Source organism: Natrix helvetica (assembly GCF_964273705.1).
Source record: "Natrix helvetica genome assembly, chromosome: 1".
NCBI lineage: Eukaryota > Metazoa > Chordata > Lepidosauria > Squamata > Natricidae > Natrix > Natrix helvetica.
The window spans coordinates 343,153,953-343,173,127 of NC_138548.1; the positions used below are offsets into that span (position 1 = coordinate 343,153,953).

Consider the following 19,175-nt stretch of genomic DNA (forward strand, 5'->3'; position numbering starts at 1 on the left):
CTTATTATCAATTTTCAAACTTACTACTGTTGCAGCATCCCCACAGTCATGTGATCAAAATTTGGACGCTTGCAACTGCCCGGTATTTATGATGGTTGCAGTGTCCCGGGGTGATGTAATTATCTTTTACAACCATCTGATAAGCACACTGTCTCACTGAGCAATGGAAATTTTGGGCCTAATTGTGGTAATAAGTTGAGGACTATCAACACTTTTAAACTAATCATTTCAAACAATAATGAATACTTCAGAAACGTGGCCTGAGGCACTTGCTCTGTTTACAAGCTGTTTACAAACCATTGTGCTTTTAAATGGTTAATTGAAAGTGAGATCAACCATAGTTAAATGACTAAATCATGTAGATTCAGCCATGCCCTATCTCAGTTACTTTTAGAGAAATAGATAATCTGCAACAATTCAATATGCGCTGTATGCATCACAGCAGTTTTCCAGTGGAAGAGAGGGAGTGGTCACATGTGGGTATTCTCAAAGCCTGATTTTGTCCAAAGACTGAGAGTAAACTTCTTAAATACTCCTGCCTTCCTTTCCTGCCCAGTTTCCTCTCAGTCTCTGGGCCCAGGCACTGTTGAGAATTGAGTTAGGTAGGAAATAGTTTAAAGATACTTGCTTTTTATTCAATCTGGTTTTTGATTTGGCTAATTGAGCATTTTAAATTATAAACAATTCTAAATTTGCAGCTGTGGCCCAAGGGACAGTTCTTCTGCCTCTGGGCGGTTGGGGAGGGCCCTGTGGGGCTTCCAGCCTCCCATCCGTGGGCGCGGAGCCTTAGCCCGATCCCCGGGACCGTGGGGGTGCCAGCTCTCAGGCAACTGCAGACGCGACAATCGCTCCTGGAAGCTAGGAGAGGCAGCGTCGGCACCACGAGGTGCACACGAGCTGCTGGGGAAGCCGCCGCTTGATTTGGGCGGTGGCTGCTTGCTTTGTATTAATCTTTGGAGCGTGAAAGCGAGCGAGCGAAGGGTGGAGTGCGGGCAGGACTGCTGCAAGGCCCCCAGCACTGCCAGGCTGTCTCCGCTGCCGCAAGAGGCCAGGAGATCCAGGACACGTGATTTCGGCCTACCTTGGCCTCGCACGAGTCCTAGCGGCCATTTTGAATAGCGCCAAGTGCGAGTGGCCTCTATTGGCTTGCAGGGCCTCTTGGGAGGCCTAGGCCGAGGAATGCGGCCTAGTCGACCGGCTCCAGTTCCAGCCCAGGCCCAGGTTCCGGAAGGGCCTACAGTGGCCTATCTTCTTCTGCCTCCACACATCGGGACACATGAGTGGGGCTATGGAGGAGGGCTCGGAAATTCCCCAGGGCCAGGCAGAGGGCCCAGTGAGGGGGGAAGAAGTCCGGGGACAGGGGTATCGAACTGGGGATCCCCCAGTAAGGCCAGCGGCGGCTCAGCATCCCTCTAGAACCTCCACCAGAGAGGAGGCTAGGAGGCATAGGGCCCTGCAAAAGACTTTTGCCAGAGCCGAGAGGCAGGCCAGGTCTGCAGGGCCTGATTCTGCCAGCAGGTCACAATCTCCCATCAGGCCTCCGTCTGAGCAATCCTCGCCTCGGGGCTTCAGCCCTTCCTCCCCTTCTGTTTCTCCTGCCAGGTCCCGCAGGTATTCCAGGCGGAGGGGGTCTCCCTCCCCTTCCCCTTCGGTCTCTCCAGGTTTGGCGAGGGGGGATCTGGGGGACCCTTTGGAAGGGACATCCAGGGGACATTATACCTCACGCAGGTTGGCGCCCCAGGGGTCTGGCAATGCTTATAGGGATGGGGAGGATTTGGAACATCTCCCTGAAGGCATTAAGAGACTTATTTCTGCAGCCATTTCTAGGGGCATTGCCCAAGGGGACAGGAGCTCACACTCAGCTAGATCTCAGTATAGGGCATCATCTCCTTCCATAGTTAGCGAGACTTCTGCCATGGGGGAAGAGAATCTACAGGATATGGGGTTCTCGAAAGACGAGGATGCAACCCAACCCGATCCTCCTTCTTCCTCAGGTCTTTTTCCTCTGACCATGTTCAAAGTTCTCCTGAACAAGGCGAGGAAGACCACCAAGGTGGGGACAGGGGATCCCACAGTTCCCCCACCTAGGGATCCAGATATGACCATTTTTTCGAACGTTTTCAAACACGGCCACGAACAAGGAGATTCCAGCCCCTCCCCTGTTCATGGAGGTCCTGACCAACCAGTGGTCCCGCCCCTCAAATTTTTCTAACACTGGGAATAATGACTGCTGCTTTTACAATGTGGAGCAAACTTTTGCTCAGGCCGTTCAACTGCCCTCCATTGACACCCCGGTGGCTACTTTAGTCTCATCTTCCCCAGTGGTGTCCGGGGATGCGGCGGATAAGTTGAAGCCCAAAGATAAGTGCACGGAGCTTACCTTGCGGAAGAATTTTAATGCCATGGCTTGGGCCATAAAGTCTGCAGCCGCGGCCTCGTATTTCAACCGCGCTACGGTCATGTGGCTACGCCAACTCCAGGATCGCATCCCGATCCAGGACGAGCGATTACATCAAGACCTGACAAAAATTATTGCGGCTTCCCAATTTTCCGCTGATGCCACTTTAGACACGGTGAAATTTGCGTCCAGCACCTTGGCCACCTCTGTTACTTCCCGCCGCCTGTTATGGCTTCGTAACTGGCAGATGGATAACAAGGCCAAGTGGAATCTGGCGGCCACCCCATTCAAGGGTCCTAACCTCTTTGGGGAGGCCCTCGACCACATTCTTGTCAAGAATAATGACAAGAAGAAGGTGCTCCCGTCTAACACTAAAAAGCCCGAAGCTCGGTCTCATCCTTACCGTAGGCAATCTTATAGGGCCTCTGAGTATGACCATAAACAACGCTTCTCTTCCTTCAGGTCCGACAGACAGTTTTCTCGGCCATCATATCAAGACCAGAATAGGTTTCAGCATCAGTCCCGGCGGCCCTTTCGAGGGGGCGGCAGTCGCCTGTACCACAGAGGGAAGTGACTCGAACCCGAGTCGTCCCATAGGCAGCCGCCTGTCCCTCTATGTGGATCGTTGGGACGACATCACGTGAGACACTTGGGTCACATCCACAGTTTGTCAGGGTCTCAGGTTAGAGTTTCTCTCCAGAGCCCTGAATTCCTTCAGGTCGTTCCCTCCATCCCGGAGTCTGGAACGCCGCCACCTGATGGATCAGGCAATCAAACATCTTCTAGACATTCAGGCGGTGGAAATGGTTCCCCAGTTGTAATGGGGACTGGGCCACTACTCCAACCTGTTTGTGGTCCCAAAGAGTTCGTGGGGCTGGAGGGTGATTCTGGACCTCAAACCCCTGAATCGCTTCTTAGTGTACAGGCGGTTCAAAATGTCTTCCCTCAAATCTATCTTTCAGGGCATCCGGAAAGGGGACTTCTTGGCATCGGTAGACCTCATGGAGGCCTACCTTCACATCCCAATCTTCCCAGCTCACCGCAGGTTCCTAAGGTTCTCCCACGGGGACCACCATTACCAATACTCCCGTTTGGGCTGGCTTCGGCTCCCCGCGCTTTTACGAAGGTGCTGGCAGCACTGGCAGCACATCTCTGGTACATCCCAGTAAGGCTTCAATGTTACCTGGACGATGTCTTAGTTCAGGCGGGATCCCTTCCTCAGGCGGTTGCGGACCTTCATCTTACCATTCAAAGTCTCCAATCCCTGGGGTTTTCGGTCAACTTTCCCAAGAGCCAGCTGTCCCCCACCACAAGCATACTTCACCTGGGGACAGTCATAGACTCCGTGGCAGGGGTGGTCCATCTGTCCCAGGACCGGCGGAGCAGTCTACGACAGTTGGCAAAAAAGGTCCGCAGAGATCGGTTCGTTTCTGTCCTCACGTTGTCACAGTTAATGGGCAAGATGGTGTCTTGCATAGGGATAGTTCCGTGGGCCAGGCTTCACCTCCGGCCTCTGCAGTGGGAGCTCATTCCATTCCAGAGGGGACGGAGGAGCAACTCACTCCGAACCCTACGCCTCCCGGTGGGGGTCCGAGCTTCCCTCAGGTGGTGGACCTCACCGGCCATTCAGCAGAGCTGCTCCTTCTGGGAGCCGGACAGGGTGACCGTCACCACAGACGCGAGCTTGTTCGGTTGGGGGGCCCTGATGGGCTCTCGCTTGGCTCAGGGCAGATGGATACAGGCGGATCTCCGGCACAATATCAACTGGTTAGAGCTGAAGGCTGCCTGCCTCGCTCTCCAGCACTTCCAGACCTCGGTGGAAGGCCGGCATGTGCTTCTTCTGACAGACAATGTGGCCACCAAGGCCCACATCAATCGTCAGGGGGGGACTCACTCTTGAGCCCTCTGGCTAGAGGCTCTGAGACTGGGCGCTTGGGCGGAGAGGCACCTGTTGTCCTTGGTGTCGGAACACATCTCCGGCCTCTCCAATCACCAGGCGGACTGGTTGAGTCGGGTGACCCTGGACAATGGCGAATGGCAACTCCATCCGACCATTTTCCGGAGGATCTGTCAGAGGTTCGGCACAACCCTGGTAGACCTCTTTGCGTCTCCGGCGAATGCGCAACTGCCCCGATTCTTCACACGTTTTCAGTCATGGACGGCGGAGGGCACAGATGCCCTCAGGAGCGGGTGGCCAGTGGGCCTGCTCTATGCTTTCCCTCCAATTCCCCTCATCCCGGGGACACTCAGGAAGGTGGTAGTGGAGAAGGCACTAGTCATAGTAGTGGCCCCCTTTTGGCCCAGGAGGCCTTGGTTCGTGGATCTTGTTCAGCTGTCAATAGCCCCCCCCCTGGAGGATTCCATGGGAGGAAGTGGTCTTACGCCAGGGGATCCTGGTTCACCCGGAGCCCCAGTGGCTTCATCTGACCACCTAGCTTTTGAACGGAGACTACAGAGGGTGGCCGATCTGTCTTCTGGAGTCATCTGTACCATCGAGGCTTCCAGGTGGCCTTCGACGAACCGGGTCTACAACTCGACCTGGGAGGCGTTCGTGAGGTGGTGCGCCCCACATCAGATTTCCCCTGCTAGGGCCACTATTCCCAACGTCTTAAGACTTTTTACAGAAAGGACTAGACGATGGTCTGTCACATAACACCTTGTGTCGTCAGGTGGCGGTTCTGTCTTCGATTCTGGGGGGTGTAGGGTCTTCTTCCCTTTCTCAAGTTCCCCTGATCAAGCGGTTTCTTAAGGGGGCAGCTAATCTCCGGCCTCCTCCTATGTGGGATCTGCCCCTGGACCTCAGGGCCTTGACAGGGGCCCTGGTTGAGCCTCTCAGATCGGTTCATCTAAGATTCTTGTCCCTTAAGGTGGTGTTTCTAGTGGCAATTACCTCGGCCCGGCGTATCTCGGAGCTGGGCGCTCTGTCATCCAAGGATGATCTTTGCCATTTTCATCAGGATAGGGTGGTCCTTCGACTCGACCCTACCTTCCTCCTCCCACTCCTTTTCACAGGGCACAGGAAGTTGTCCTGCCCGATTTTAGATTCATCGATTGGAGGCCTTGTTTGTCTCCTTTCAACCTAAGACTTTGGGAGCTAGGGTGTCCTTGGCTACCATTGGCCGTTGGCTACGGCAGGCCATCGGGGAGGCCTATGGGGCGGCGGGGCGCCCCGTTCCGTAGGGAATAATGGCTCATTCTACTAGGAGTGCCGCAACCACGGCGGCATGGGCCACTAGGGCTCCTTTTGAATACATTTGCCAGGCCGCCACTTGGGCGTCTCCGACCCCGTTCATCAGACATTATCGTCTGGATTCGTTCGCTTCAGCGGATGCTTCTTTTCGTCGGAGGGTCCTACAGAGGGTGGTAGCGGATACTCCCCTTGGGCCATAACTGGTGGTTGCGTTTTGTTCCCTCCCTTGGGACTGAGCTTTGGTATGTCCCACACGTGACCACTCCCTCTCTTCCACTGGAAAAAGAACGTTGGTCTTACCTGAACATGTCTTTGCTGGGGAAGAGAGGGAGTGGTCACGACCCACCCTGTTTTTGGGTTATAGGGACCAAGGGGAGGCCGGGTGGTTCCGGTGGTGTTGTGTTGTGTTGTGTGTTTTTTTGTTCCAATTCTGTTGTTCGCCTTCGAGGAAACTGGGCAGGAAAGGAAGGCAGGAGTATTTAAGAAGTTTACTCTCAGTCTTTGGACCAATCAGGCTTTGAGAATACCCACTCGTGACCACTACCTCTCTTCCCCAGAAAAGACACGTTCAGGTAAGACCAACATTCTTTTTAACATACTTTCCTTAAGAGTTCTATGGTTAACTGAAAAATACAATTTTTAAAGTTTTTAAAAATGGGATGTAAGTACTCCAACACAGGGAAAGAAGACCAGACTGAGCTTACAAAGCATGAAACTGAAAAAGGGACAGGCAAGGGGAAAAAAAGAAATGTATCTTTTGACATGTCAACCTCCTCTTCCTGAAAACAATATATACCCCATTCCCACATCACAAATATCTTTATATTTAGCTTTTTAGATATACAACATACAGATCCATCTAAAATAAACAGTTTGAAAGAGCACAAGGTTAAAAAAAAAAATTCTAAGTATTTACAGCCTGAAAATAGATTTTTGGGGGGAGACTGGTTTTGGTGGAGCTCAATCACAGTCCCTTTTCAGTTTTCCTGCTTTGTTTCTTTGGACAACAAAGGAGAATCTTTCATAAAACAAGTCCAGGGGTGAAATTCAGCAGGTTCTGGAGAACCAGTAGTGGAAATTTTGAGTAGTTTGGAGAACCAGCAAATGCCACCTTTGGCTGGCCCGATTGTAGGGTGGGAATGGAGATTTTGCAATATCCTTCCCCTGCCATGCCCACCAAGCCACGCCCACAGAACCGGTAGTAAAAAAAAATGATTTTTACTATTGAACAAGTCTGCATCTTTGGCAAAGCTACCGGTAAGTGCCAAGTGCCGGAGTTTTGATCACATTAATATTTCTCATTTCCTGTGAAATTCATAATTTGTGAAATTATGAACGTTTTATTTCTTTAATGTCCTAGACCCTGTTATGGGGGAAATCTCAAAATATAATCAGGATGGAGTGATAAAGAAAATGGCCGAAGCTTTCAAAATAAATAGATTAAGAATTATGGTGCTATTAACAGAAATGGCAAATTATTCTGCTTTTTGTGTTCTGAAAAACAGTAGTAAGCAGAATGCGGAACGCAAAAAAGACATTTTGAAACAAATCATCATTGGTCTTTGGAAAGAAGTGAGAAAGAAAGAAGTACATTTTCTCAATAGCTCCACCTCAAAGAGGCTCAATCAAATTAAATCCCATAAATTCTTAAGACGTCCTACGAATTTAACATCAGCAAGATTCAGCATTGCTCCTTCCATAGCTCCGCATGGAAAGGTCCTCAGTGAAGGAAAATTTATTCAAGAAACTCTTCTAAAATGTGCACCTTTATTATTTCAAGATTTGCAAAATAAAGGTGGTATTATTAAACATATTTCTGATTTACCAGTTAGCAGAAATACCATTAAAGATCGAGAGATGACAATAATCTCCAAAGAATATCCATTAAAAGGAGGCTTAGATATTTATAAATGTTTCAATTTATCTTGATGAAACTACTGATGTCAGCTCAATTTTCCAATGCTCAAACAATGAGAGAAGAGCTGGTAAACCTACAAACAGTACTAATAAATATATCCAGGAACAAAATAAGCAGTTATAAAAATACTTTTTTTACAAATACTTGTAAAATAAGCAATGTTGTAAAAATAGTTCATTGTTATGTCTAAAGTTGTTTCTGTGATGACAGATGGGGCACCCAATATTTGGGGGGGGGGGGGGAGGATGGATCCATGAAACTGTTTACCGAAGATTTTGGACAGCAAGATGTGTCGTTTCATTGCATTATCCACCAGAAGGTGTTGTGTGCCAAGGCCAGATTCACAGAACTACATGATGTAACGACAACAAAAATAGCCAATTTTATAGCTGCTTAATCCCTTCACAAGCAGAATTTTCTACACTATTGCAGGAAGTTGAACCAACTTATAGCAGACTGCTGATGCACAACCTGAGGTGGTTGAGGAAAAGATTTGTGCAGCGCTATGAAGAAATTAAGTTATGTGTCGAGTATAAAAATTGAAAGTGTTTCATCAGCTCAGGGACTGTACATGACTCAGCACATTGATGTTTTTACAGACCTAAAGTTAGGCAAGGTTTTGGCAAAACTATCGATGTTATGTTTGGATACATAAAAGCCTTTGAAACTAAACTTCAAATTTTCAAATGTCATGTGGGGACTAAAACCTGTAACTAGTTTTGATGATTACCGTATTTTTCAGAGTATAAGATGCATCTTTCCCCCCCAAAAAAGAGGGTAAAAATCTGGGCATATCTCATACACTTTATACAGCATTTTTGGCCTCCTGAAACCTTGCTCCCATTGCAAAAATTGACATGCAGAGGGCTGGGAAGGCCATAAATGAGCGAAAAACGGGCAGTTTTTCTGTGTGTCCCTACCTACTTTGGCAGGACATTAATCTTGGCATTGAACATTAAAACACATAAAAGAAACTGGGTAACATGAAGTTAGTGCTGCTTGCTTGGATTTACACTGCACAAAATATCTACCTTCAATTTCAGACTTATCTATTAGAACTCAGCAACAAAAGTCATTCACTGATGTCAATCAAATTAAATGCGTGTTTGATATTTTTCCCCACTTCCAATCAAAATGACTAATAAAAGTTATTTTTAGTGCACTATTCTAAGCCCAATGATCAGGGTGTGTATTATTTTCTTTTAGATTTTTTTCATTATTTTACATGGATTATATTTTTGTTATTATTTATTGTTTGTTTAGGTAATATGGATTAGTTCTCAACTTATGACCGTATTAAGGCCAGAATTTGTTGATAAGGTTAAATGTGTCCCACCCAACCGTACCACTTTTTTTGCAGTGCTTCTTAAGCAAATCACCAGTTGTTAAGGGAATCATGAGGTCATTAAGCGAATCCAGCTTCCCGACTTTGTCAGAAGACAGCTGGTAAGATTGCAAATGGTCATCACATGATCCTGGGATTCTGCAGCTGTCATTAAGAAGCCCTGGTGGCACAGTGGTTAGAATTCAGTATTGCAGGCTAACTCTGCCCACATCCTGCAGTTCAATGCTGATAGGCTTGAGGTTGACTCAGCCTTCCATCGTTCTGAAGGTCAGTAAAATGAGGACCCAGATTGTTGGGGGCAAATTGTGGACCTTGTAAACTGCCCAAAGAGTCCCGCGAAACACTATGGTTCGATATATAAGTACTATTGCTATAAAACACATGCTAGTCGCCAAGCACCTTAATTCCAATCACGTGTCCTTGGGGATCCCGCAACACTTTTAAGTGTGAGGACTGGTGTCGCTTTTTTTCGGTGTCATAACTTCGAAAGGTCACTAAACGAATGGTTGTAAGTCAAAGACTACCTGTATTTAACATACGATTGGACTGCACTTTTTAAAAAATGGTTATGCAAAGAATTGTTTTTCTTTTGTCCATGTGTATGTGTGCGAACCATCAGCAGAATTAGGCATTTTCTTAAATTTTTGACACATTGAGCCCAAAAGGTTCACCATCACTGTCATATGAAGCTTTCTGTGGACATTTTTTTTTTGAAAGTCAGAAAGCTGAATCGGAGCACACCAGTTTGACCCAGCCTAGCAACCCTAAAAAGCCTGAAAACTCCACCATCAAACACATGTTGAACAACTTGGAACAACAGTGCAGTTTTTATTACTTTTCAAATATATTACCTTCTTACAGGTACCTGGTAAGGTGTTTTAAGTGTGTATTTTTTAAAAAAAAATTATACTTGTACATCAAACACTGCATTCCTTTGGAAACAAGATGGAGGAAAACTAACATAGGTATGCTAAAAAAAAAAGAGGAATAATAAATCTAGATGTACATTTGCTGGCGGCTGTTTCCACAACGCTGGAATTAACGCTGTGGGGAGACACACGTAAGGGGATGAGAACATGTTCTAACTATGCAAGAAGAAAGGCAGTAAGGAAAGCAATATATGTGTCCTAATATGGAACAAAGAACTGGAGAATTGGTTTTCCACCAGGACGCTAAATCAGGAGTGCCCTTCTGCCTGATGGCTTCATTTCATCCGCTTCCTGGGAGAGACATCTCCGTTGCTGGTGGCAGACTGCTGGGAAGGAAATGGAAGGCTGGAAGGGGAGGAGCATGGCATCTCTTGGCCGTTTGAGGAGGTACCACTTGTGTGAATCATGCTAGGGCCTGGGAAATCGTAATACTGTGACGGGTACGGAGGACTGTACGATGTTCTACCCCGAATGTCTTTCATAACCTCCAAAATGCCCTGCAGTACGCTGGTCTGGCTGCTTAGCTGCTCCTTCAGAGTTTGATCGCTTGATTCCAAAGCGCTTACAAGCCTTCCAATGTCCTCAGCGCTCTGCTCCATCTCGTCCTTCCGGGCCGCGAGATCCTCCTTGTAAGCACGCTCAAAAGAAGCTACCTCTTTATGTGTGAGGTCAGACAATGTCCGGACTAGTTCACTGGTAGCCTGGGAGGTGACTTCCATCAGCTCTTTCAAAGTATCCCCCCTTCTCTTTCTTTGCCGGCAACGAAGATTACGCATCCTCTCTGCAGCGGTCAGGGGCCGAGGGCGTAGATTTGGCGCTGCAGGAACAAAGGTCAAAAAGAGTGTTTAATTAAAAAACAAAACAAAGGAGAGAGTGAGAGAGAGAGATGGGGCATTGTGGAGGCCAACACCAGAGTCAGCGGGTATGCTTATAAAAGAATATCCTTTGCCCTAAGAAATCCAGGTTTTATACCAAGGTTGCCCCATTTATGGGAAAGGAAGAGTGAGAAACTGGAACCCAAAAGTATTATTGAAATTGTACCGTTGTATATCAACATTTACTTAGTGCAATCATGTTCTGTTGTCTGTAGGAGGAAGAGTTAGGCAGAGAATGCACACACTGCTGCCCTGAATGATGCAGTTTTACTCAAGTCTCTCTTAGCAACTCTGACATTTATCTGATGATATTTCAGATACGACATTAAGTCCCCTGCCTTTGTATCCAAACAAACTGAAAAGAAGGTGATTAGAAATCCAGAGGGCTGAAACAACATATTATACAAAACCCGTTTAAAGACACACGGCAAATCCAAGCAAAACTCACCAGTAACTGAGTCATTGGATGGCAAAGGATCGGTGGGAGTGCCAGGACCAATACTACCATCCATGGAAATATCAGAATTTGCTGCTGGCGACACCGCTTGGTTTTCCATGTTGGCTTCACTCTGCTGAGATCCTGGTTCAGGCAACAACAGGCAGTCCCCGTCGGGCTCTTCAAAAGTCCCTTTGTCGTTCTTGCCTACTGGGGATGGCTCATAGGGGGCGTCTTGCGCTTCTCTGTGCTCGCGACGCCGGCGGTCCACAGGAGGCCTCGGGTTGCTCCCTGAAAGCCGTGGAACGACCAGATTTTGCTTGATGCAAAGAAATCGATTAAGTTCTTCGAAATAAGGCCACACGCGGCGTCCGTGGCCAGAGTTGCTGTTCCCATCCACTATCTCTTTGAAGCCCCGTCGAAGGACCTTTGCACGTTCGCGGCATTGCTCCCAATCCCTGTTGTAACCCCGGGCTCGCATTTCATCCGATATCCATTGGAACTGTGCAACTGTGCGATAGTTTGATGCCAGGGCACTCTGCACCGCGTCATCACCCCACACCTGGATGAAGGCCCGGGTCTCCTCGTCAGTCCAAACAGGCTGGCGCCTTGATTTAGTGGCAGAGGAAGAGCCCTGCGAGGAAGCCGTCAGTGTGCCGTGATTCGGCATGGGCACGGTCTCTGGAAGGGTATCAGACAACATGGTGTGCTCCAGAGATGACACGGTGCTATTGGCAGCAGGGAATTTTACAATGGTAGCAGGAAACGTTTTAATTGATTTGGGCGCAGTAAGAGGAGTGCTAGTGGGGAGGGTGCAACAAAGAAGCTCCTAATGATAGAGTGCGGATAGAGATAGATGGGACACTCTCTACAATGTACTCTATGGTTATGCTGGGAAATCCCCCCCCCCTACCCCACACTGAGGCACTGCAACTCACACAAATTTTACGAGAGACACGCATCTCGCATCTTTGCTCCCACAAGTTGGCCTGCAAAAAAGCATGTGTGATCGCAAGAAAATGACTCGGGGGGTCTGCATATGAAAAAAATAAATAAAGAAGAGCCGACAATGGTGCAATGCGCGTGTCTAGCGTAATGTGCGAAGCAGTTGTAACGTTCCATCCCTCCTTAAACCTTTACTAACCTAGCCCCTGACTAAAACCCTTTAAAGAAAATACATCACTGTTGCATAATATATTCCAATCACAAGGTTTCAGAGCAGATTTATAGACATGGCTGGTTTAGTTTCATGGATTGACATGCAAAACCACAATTACTCACCTGTGTAGCTGCCATCTGTTGAAATGTAGGCCGCTCAAGGAGAAAAGAAAAACAGACAAAATTAGAGGCAGTCATTTTTAGATGCCTTAATTGCAAGAGGAATGCATTCATTTGGGGGTGGGGGGATAAAGCTGGATGTCTGTATGCGTTAAACCATGAGAAGTGGAAATTTGCCTTAAAAAAAAAAAGGGATGAAAAACAGATTCTGAAGCTAGATTGAAACTACTTTGCATGCTAGCCCCCAGAAACAGATACGGTAATATTGTGACTTATATAGGCTTTATTTCCCTTCTAAGTCATTTATGCGCCATAAACGATTGACATAAATATATTCATTTTCTTTCTTTCTTTTTTAAAAAAAGAACTTTTATGGGCCTAGCTGCCTCCCTCCTACAGACAATCTCTCTACAGCAGTGTTTGTCAACCTTGGCGACTTTAAGTCCTATGGACTTCAACCACAGGACTTAAAGTCGCCAAGGTTGACAGACACTGCTCTCCAGGTAATCCTTGATCGTTTGTTTTTACAGCAGTCTGTTTTTAACAACAGTTCGACAGCCTTGGAAAAAGTGACTTATAACCTTATGATTCAAAGTTACAACTGTCACACCATCCACCCCCCTCAGTTACATGATTGCATTTTGGGCGCTTGGCAATTGGCTCTCTCTCTCTCTCTCTGTGAAATGGATGCCAAAGGAGCCGTTTACCACTTAACTACTTATAAAGACTTATCCCTTCAGTGAGTTACTTTTAAAATGTTGGTAATAAGGACATAATCCTCTCTTTCCCCCAAATACACGGTTTTGTGTTTTGTTTTGTTTTCTTGGCAGGGGAAATATGCAACTTCAGGTCTGGGAGGGGATGAAGGAACGCAATATAATTTTAGCCTACTGAGGCAAATGAAACAAAACAAAATGGCTGCATCAGAGCCAGGATGGGCAGACGGAGGAGGCCCTGGCGCCTCAAGTGATCTTTCAACCAGCTTTACCTGTCCCTCCCCCTACCTACGCCCCTCCTCCCACCCCACCATACCTGAAAGTGTCAAAAATGCCAAAATGGCAAGAACAACAGGAACCATAAGGGTACGATCTCAAATTCAATGAATAGTCCAAAAAAAAACTAGAGAAATGGAAAGCCCTTGCCCTTCTCATCTGCGTGCTGCGCTCCACCCGTTTTGCAACCCAACTCCTATAGCCTGGGCTCCCCAAAAAGAGTGACTCCCATAAACCCAAAAGAATGCTCCTCTCTGCAATGGAGAAATTACTACAAGACTGCAACAATCTGGCAGGGATGGGGAAGATGGATACCATAATAGCCAAGGAGCAGAGGGCCAAACCTTCCTGGCCTTTTCATCTTGAAAATATCTTTCACAGTGTGGAGACTCCCCTTTAGAATGGCCTAAAGCAGTGATGGCTAACCTTTTTGCCATCACGTGCCAAAATGGGGTCACACGCATGCGTACCCACAACAATAATGCAATTCCCCCCTCCCCCGCATGCAAGTGCGTCTCCCGCATGAACCCCACTCTTGCGCCAAACCTGAAAAACAGCTGGCCGGCGGGAGGCACGCCTGCATGAGGAGTGGAACTGAACTGGGGGACAGCTCGCATTCCCGCAGAGAGAGCTCCGCGTGCCACCTGTGTCATAAGTTCATCATCAGGGGCCTAAAGCCTAGCAGCCATTTCCTCTAGATTTTTATACTTAAGCAGGGCAATGGCTTTGTGAAGACATTTTCACTTTTGAAACGACTTCATCAAGTTGGCCAGGTTTTGACAAACTGAATCAAGGTTACGGCATTCTATGGTGGTCCTTTCAGATTTTCCTCATACAGTGTGTAAGTCCATAGACTTTTGGATTCAGTTTACTTTCCCAAGCCAGCCTCTCACCCAGATTTCTAATTCAGTACTGTATTTCGTTTACAGGAGGTAATTCAGAGTGCTAGATACAACAGAAAAGACTCAGAATTCCACAGCAATGGACATCTTTGCTGCCCTTGAAACCATCTTCTCAGGCACGTGATGGCAAAAAGATTAGCCATCACTGCTTTAGCCAATTAATGGCCAAGGCAAACTAAGGCTGAAAGCTCATCTCTGCATAATCAAAGAATGGAATGGGAACCAGATGCCCACAGAAATCATAAATTTGGGGGAAGAAACTGCACTCAAAACCCGGGGCCCAAGGGAGGGTGCTGGAGATAGATTATTCTTTCAGAGCCGTCTCTAACTTTCAGTTATTTTAACTGAATAAATGATGGGATATTCAATCATTAATTATGTAACCTCTGGACTAACACAGACCTTGAAAACACACAGATAAGCATCTTGCCCTGCTCTCAATGTCAAACAAGCATAGTCTCCACTGCAACTAGAAAGGACGCCAACATTATCTGGAGATTGGCACAACAAGAACCACAGGGATCAATATAGAATGGCAAGCAACTGCTCAACTCTCTAGAAATATTAAGGGGCAACAATGCTAGTACAACAAAAACTGACCTCTGGTCTAATTTAAGATATCCAATGGACCGTTAGATTATCCAAAAACTGTAATTCTGGAACTGTATTAATCTTGTGCAGCTGCAGAAGCTGACAGGATCTTTAAGAACTCTTAACAGATTGCACAACAATCTGTTCATGTGGCTTTTTTTTATCCTTAAGAAGGAGTCTTGTCTCCCCACGCATCCCTAAGACACCTTTCATGTGGTGAGATTATCTAAAAGCTTCATTGTTTTTAAACTGGATTGCCCAGAACTGTACATAATATTGAAAATGAATTCAACCAACCCAACATAATAGTGGAATGTTTTCTTCTGCCTAACCCTTGAGCTGGCTCATTCAGGAAACAAGAACTACTTAGCTCTCTTGAAACACTTTCACTGCTAATAAAGTGGCAGGATCTTGAAAGTCTACTAAAGTATTTCTCCAGATCGACTTCATGTCCTCAGCCCCTCTGGATCTTCCATCCCAAATTCCTGTATACTCCTACTGAAGCAGCCTAAACCTATCTTGGCTAATTTTGCAGCCACATCTTACTGCTGGCTCATAAGTAGTTTGTAATTAAATATTCAATAACTTATTCACAAATACAATTGTCACAGAATTTGTTTTTCCCTCCCAGTCGTAGCAAAATCAATGCTACACTCACTGCATCTGTGTCTACTGAAGTTCTTACAATTTGTTTTTACAGGAAGGGGTAATTTGGTCACAATGAGGGGTTTCACAACCAGGGCTATAACAATTTCTTCAACAGACCTTAGCATTCAATATTACAACGATAATACAATGATAGAGAAGAGAGCCTTACCCAGGGAAGCCACATCTTCACCGTTTTCCTCCATGATCTCACCCACTGCTAAGGCCTCAAGATGAATTCAGCCCCTGCGAAGGAGAAAGTCAGTTAACCCCCAATGCCCTAGCCACTAATGCAGCCATGCAGAAAAATTAATCAATCTTCAACATGAAGAGGAACTCACATCCTTTGATTCAAATGCAAAAGCAGACAACTCTGTGCTAGGTGAATAATGCCTCAAAAACCACACAGCTCACTTGGGGATACACCCCTGAGCATAGGGCATGACTGGGCTGAAACTGACTGTCATGATTGTCAGCAGACTGGCTGTCTGTTCACGCTGTATCCACACACTAATTAAACACCAATGACTGCAGTAATGGTGTCCCAACTGGCACTTACAAAACCTGGGCTCTTTCTGTGGCTGGCAACACATGTGAAAATGTTGATTACTAAATCCTTATAAGTACCCAAAACTTACTTAACATGCAGGTAATCAGTAGAGTGATAAAACAGTTACAAAACAAAATGTAAACTAAGTTCAATGTACTTCAAGGGAAACATTGAAAGGAGAATGTATGAAGACTGGTTGCAGGAATTGGGTATGCCTAGTAGTTTAATGAGAAAAAGGATTAGGGGAGACATGATAGCAGTGTTCCAATATCTCAGGGGTTGCCACAAAGAAGAGGGAATCGAACTATTCTCCAAGACACCTGAGGGCAGAACAAGAAGCAACGGGTGGAAACTAATCAAGGAGAGAAGCAAGGTAGAACTAAGGAGAAATTTTCTGACAGTTACATCTAACTGTTAGAACCAGTGGAGTGGCTTCCCTTTGGGACCTCCCAACACAGGAAGTTTTTAAGAAGAGAATGGGGTTTCCTGCTCGAGAAAGTCCCTTCCAACTGTTATTCTGAGAGGCCCTACAACAAAGTAATAAAAAATACCATGACCAATTCCTGTAATTCTCCTAAGCAGATGGCAGCATCAAGCTCTTTGAATTTCTCAAAAGGATCATGCCGGTCAGATGGACTTGGGTGGGAGAAAATACAGGACCAGGTACTATATTGAGAAATAGGGGTGGGGGAATCTTGGAAAAAGACAACGGCAACCTATTTCCCTTGTGTTGCTAACAAAACTAAATAAAGCATATGGATGTAGTGAACAAAATGTAGGGAGTTTTTAATCTCTCAATTTAGCACAACATGAAAAGAGCCAAAAAAAAAAAGCTGGCTTGCCTATTGTAGTTAGACAAAAGGTGTCTTTGTTAATTACGGTATCATTACATGGATTTAGGCACAAAAGTAGCTTATATTTGCAATATACAAAAATCAGCTAATAATGCAGAATACCACCTCTCGTTTCCTTTGCGAACACTTCTCATTTCCTATGTGAAACCCTGCCCATCGGACTGCGAATATCTACGTTTACTGCTTATTGTTCCTCTTTATTGCTATTTTGAACTCATATGATATTCATTCAAAACTATACCTACTTCTCATTGTTGCTCAACTCAACTAGACTTTTATTCTCTGCCACTACATGGAATTCTAAACTTAACTTCCATTGTAGGTCTCAAATGTCCGAGGCCAGATCTGGCTGCAACTAAGCAAAACTAAGCAAACTAGGAAGGAGTTTGGGGACAATCCGAACTTGGATCAAATATACACTTTTGGACTCACTACTGCGGGATCATTACCTATTATTGCTTCCTAAATGAGTGCTGATAATATGGCCTTTCTCTTTTGCACTTTCTGCATTGCTTTATTGCATACAATGACAATAAAGGCCATATATATAATTACCCATTCTCTAGCTCTCTCTAGTTCTGCCTTGATCAAGCGGTTTCTACTCCAGGCCAGTTTAAGGCGCCTTGTCCTAACTTGGCTCCCATTCTGGGACTCACATAACCCAGCTAACCCGAACACTGCTGGGCCGCGCAATCAGGGGGAACTGTAGTCCAACCCATCCACAGGGTAGAGGCAGGAAGACGGTTTGCGGAAAGGCTAAGCCGTCGTTTCCAGATGTCAAAACGGCTCGTAGCTTTTTGCAACGCTGACCCGTTCCGTTTGTTGAACCTCCAACGAGGGAAACGACAATCGAGCGGTTCTCATCGTTTTCGCTTGCTGAACCCAGATGCCAAGGCGGACGGTTAGTATGACTCATCGCCCGCCCCCGGCGGCCCACCTCTCCCCTCGCCACCGGGGAAGGGGGGACGGCCAGGAAAGCCTCCCGAAAAGCAGGAAGTGAGGGTGGAGGGCACGAAAGTGACCATCCTACCCGGGGGGAGAGGCAGCCAAGGCCCACCCAAGCTTCCCCTTTCCCCGCAGGGCAGGACACCCCGTTCCCCCAATTCCCAGCCCCGGCCGACTCTCCTGGACGAACCCACTCGTCTCCCCGCCTTGTGGGTCGCCAGCCGGGCAGAGGGTCCCGAGAAGAGGGCATCCCCTCTGGGCTGCCAGGCTGCGCTGCCCACTCCAGCACGGAGCCCGGGTCCCGCTCCACTCCCGCTCCGCGCCCTGACCTCCCACCCGTTTCCCACCCGTCCCCCTGCCCTGCGGTTTCGGGGGCAGGGAGAGCGGAGGGTCTGGGATCCCACGGAAGACCAACCTTCGTTCGCGACCTCCTCCGCCTAATCAGGGATCGAAAAGGAGCCAGTCGGAGCGGGATCCGGGCCCCGGGCAGTCGCCTGGTCGGGCGGCCGCAAGGAGAAGTGGCGCCGAGGCCTGACGGGCGGCGAGCAACCCCAATATGGTGGCCGAACAGCTGCAGAGACCGGATGTAGTCGGGGATGGAAGCTTCGGAACAAAGGAAGCGAGAGGAGGCGAGAGAGCGGAGGGGGGGGGAAACCGCTGTTTTCCTAGGTGCAGAGCCCCCTAGTGGTCGCAGCCAGGCAGACACTCCGCTGGCTCGAACAACGGTCTCCGGCGGAGAAAGCGGCCGATTAGGTAAAGAAGATGTGTGCCTGTAAGCTCTTGGCTGACCTTGCCTGGCCTTGGAAGTTAATACTGGGTGAATATTAAAATTTGACAGCTGATCATAGAATGCTGACAGAATGCTAAACTTGGCAACTTTAAGTTGTGTGGGTTTCAATGGACTGAAATAGGTTCCCATCAGCAACTATTTGGAAGATGGAGACCTTATTCCCTACCCAGCCACTTTCCATAGATTTTAGCTTTAAAAAAAACATTTTTTCTGTATAAAGGATTCAGAGCGAGGGCAAGAACCCCTCCAGGAGGGAGATGGATGGTTAAGATGTTTGATATATAAATAAATCAAAAATAAAATAACATTCAGAGCTATTGGGGGGGGGTTCTGACATTTGTATGTGACAAAGAGCCAATCTTCCTTCTCAGAGATGTAGTTCATCAGTCTAAAGCTTGCAAGTTGCAATGGAAATTACATTCAGAAATGCAAAACACCAGGAATCTGAATTTTACTCATTCATTCAGAATTCCCTCACTCCCATTGACAAAACTGTTGACTACACAAGTTTGGGTGATCCCATTTTTTGGCCTCCCT

General features: G+C 47.0%; 1 protein-coding gene across 1 annotated transcript; it reads right to left on the reverse strand.

Annotated features, from left to right (window-relative positions):
• Positions 1-9,632: 9,632 nt before the first annotated feature.
• Positions 9,633-18,456, reverse strand: LOC309389337 (uncharacterized protein). The gene is made up of 5 exons (XM_081947594.1): positions 18,264-18,456; positions 15,672-15,745; positions 12,373-12,405; positions 11,104-11,772; positions 9,633-10,597 (listed from the first exon to the last, which is right to left on the reverse strand). Exons 2-5 carry the CDS (start codon positions 15,703-15,705, stop codon positions 10,056-10,058), a joined length of 1,278 nt encoding a protein of 425 aa, XP_081803720.1. The 5' UTR covers positions 15,706-15,745; positions 18,264-18,456; the 3' UTR covers positions 9,633-10,055.
• Positions 18,457-19,175: the final 719 nt, after the last annotated feature.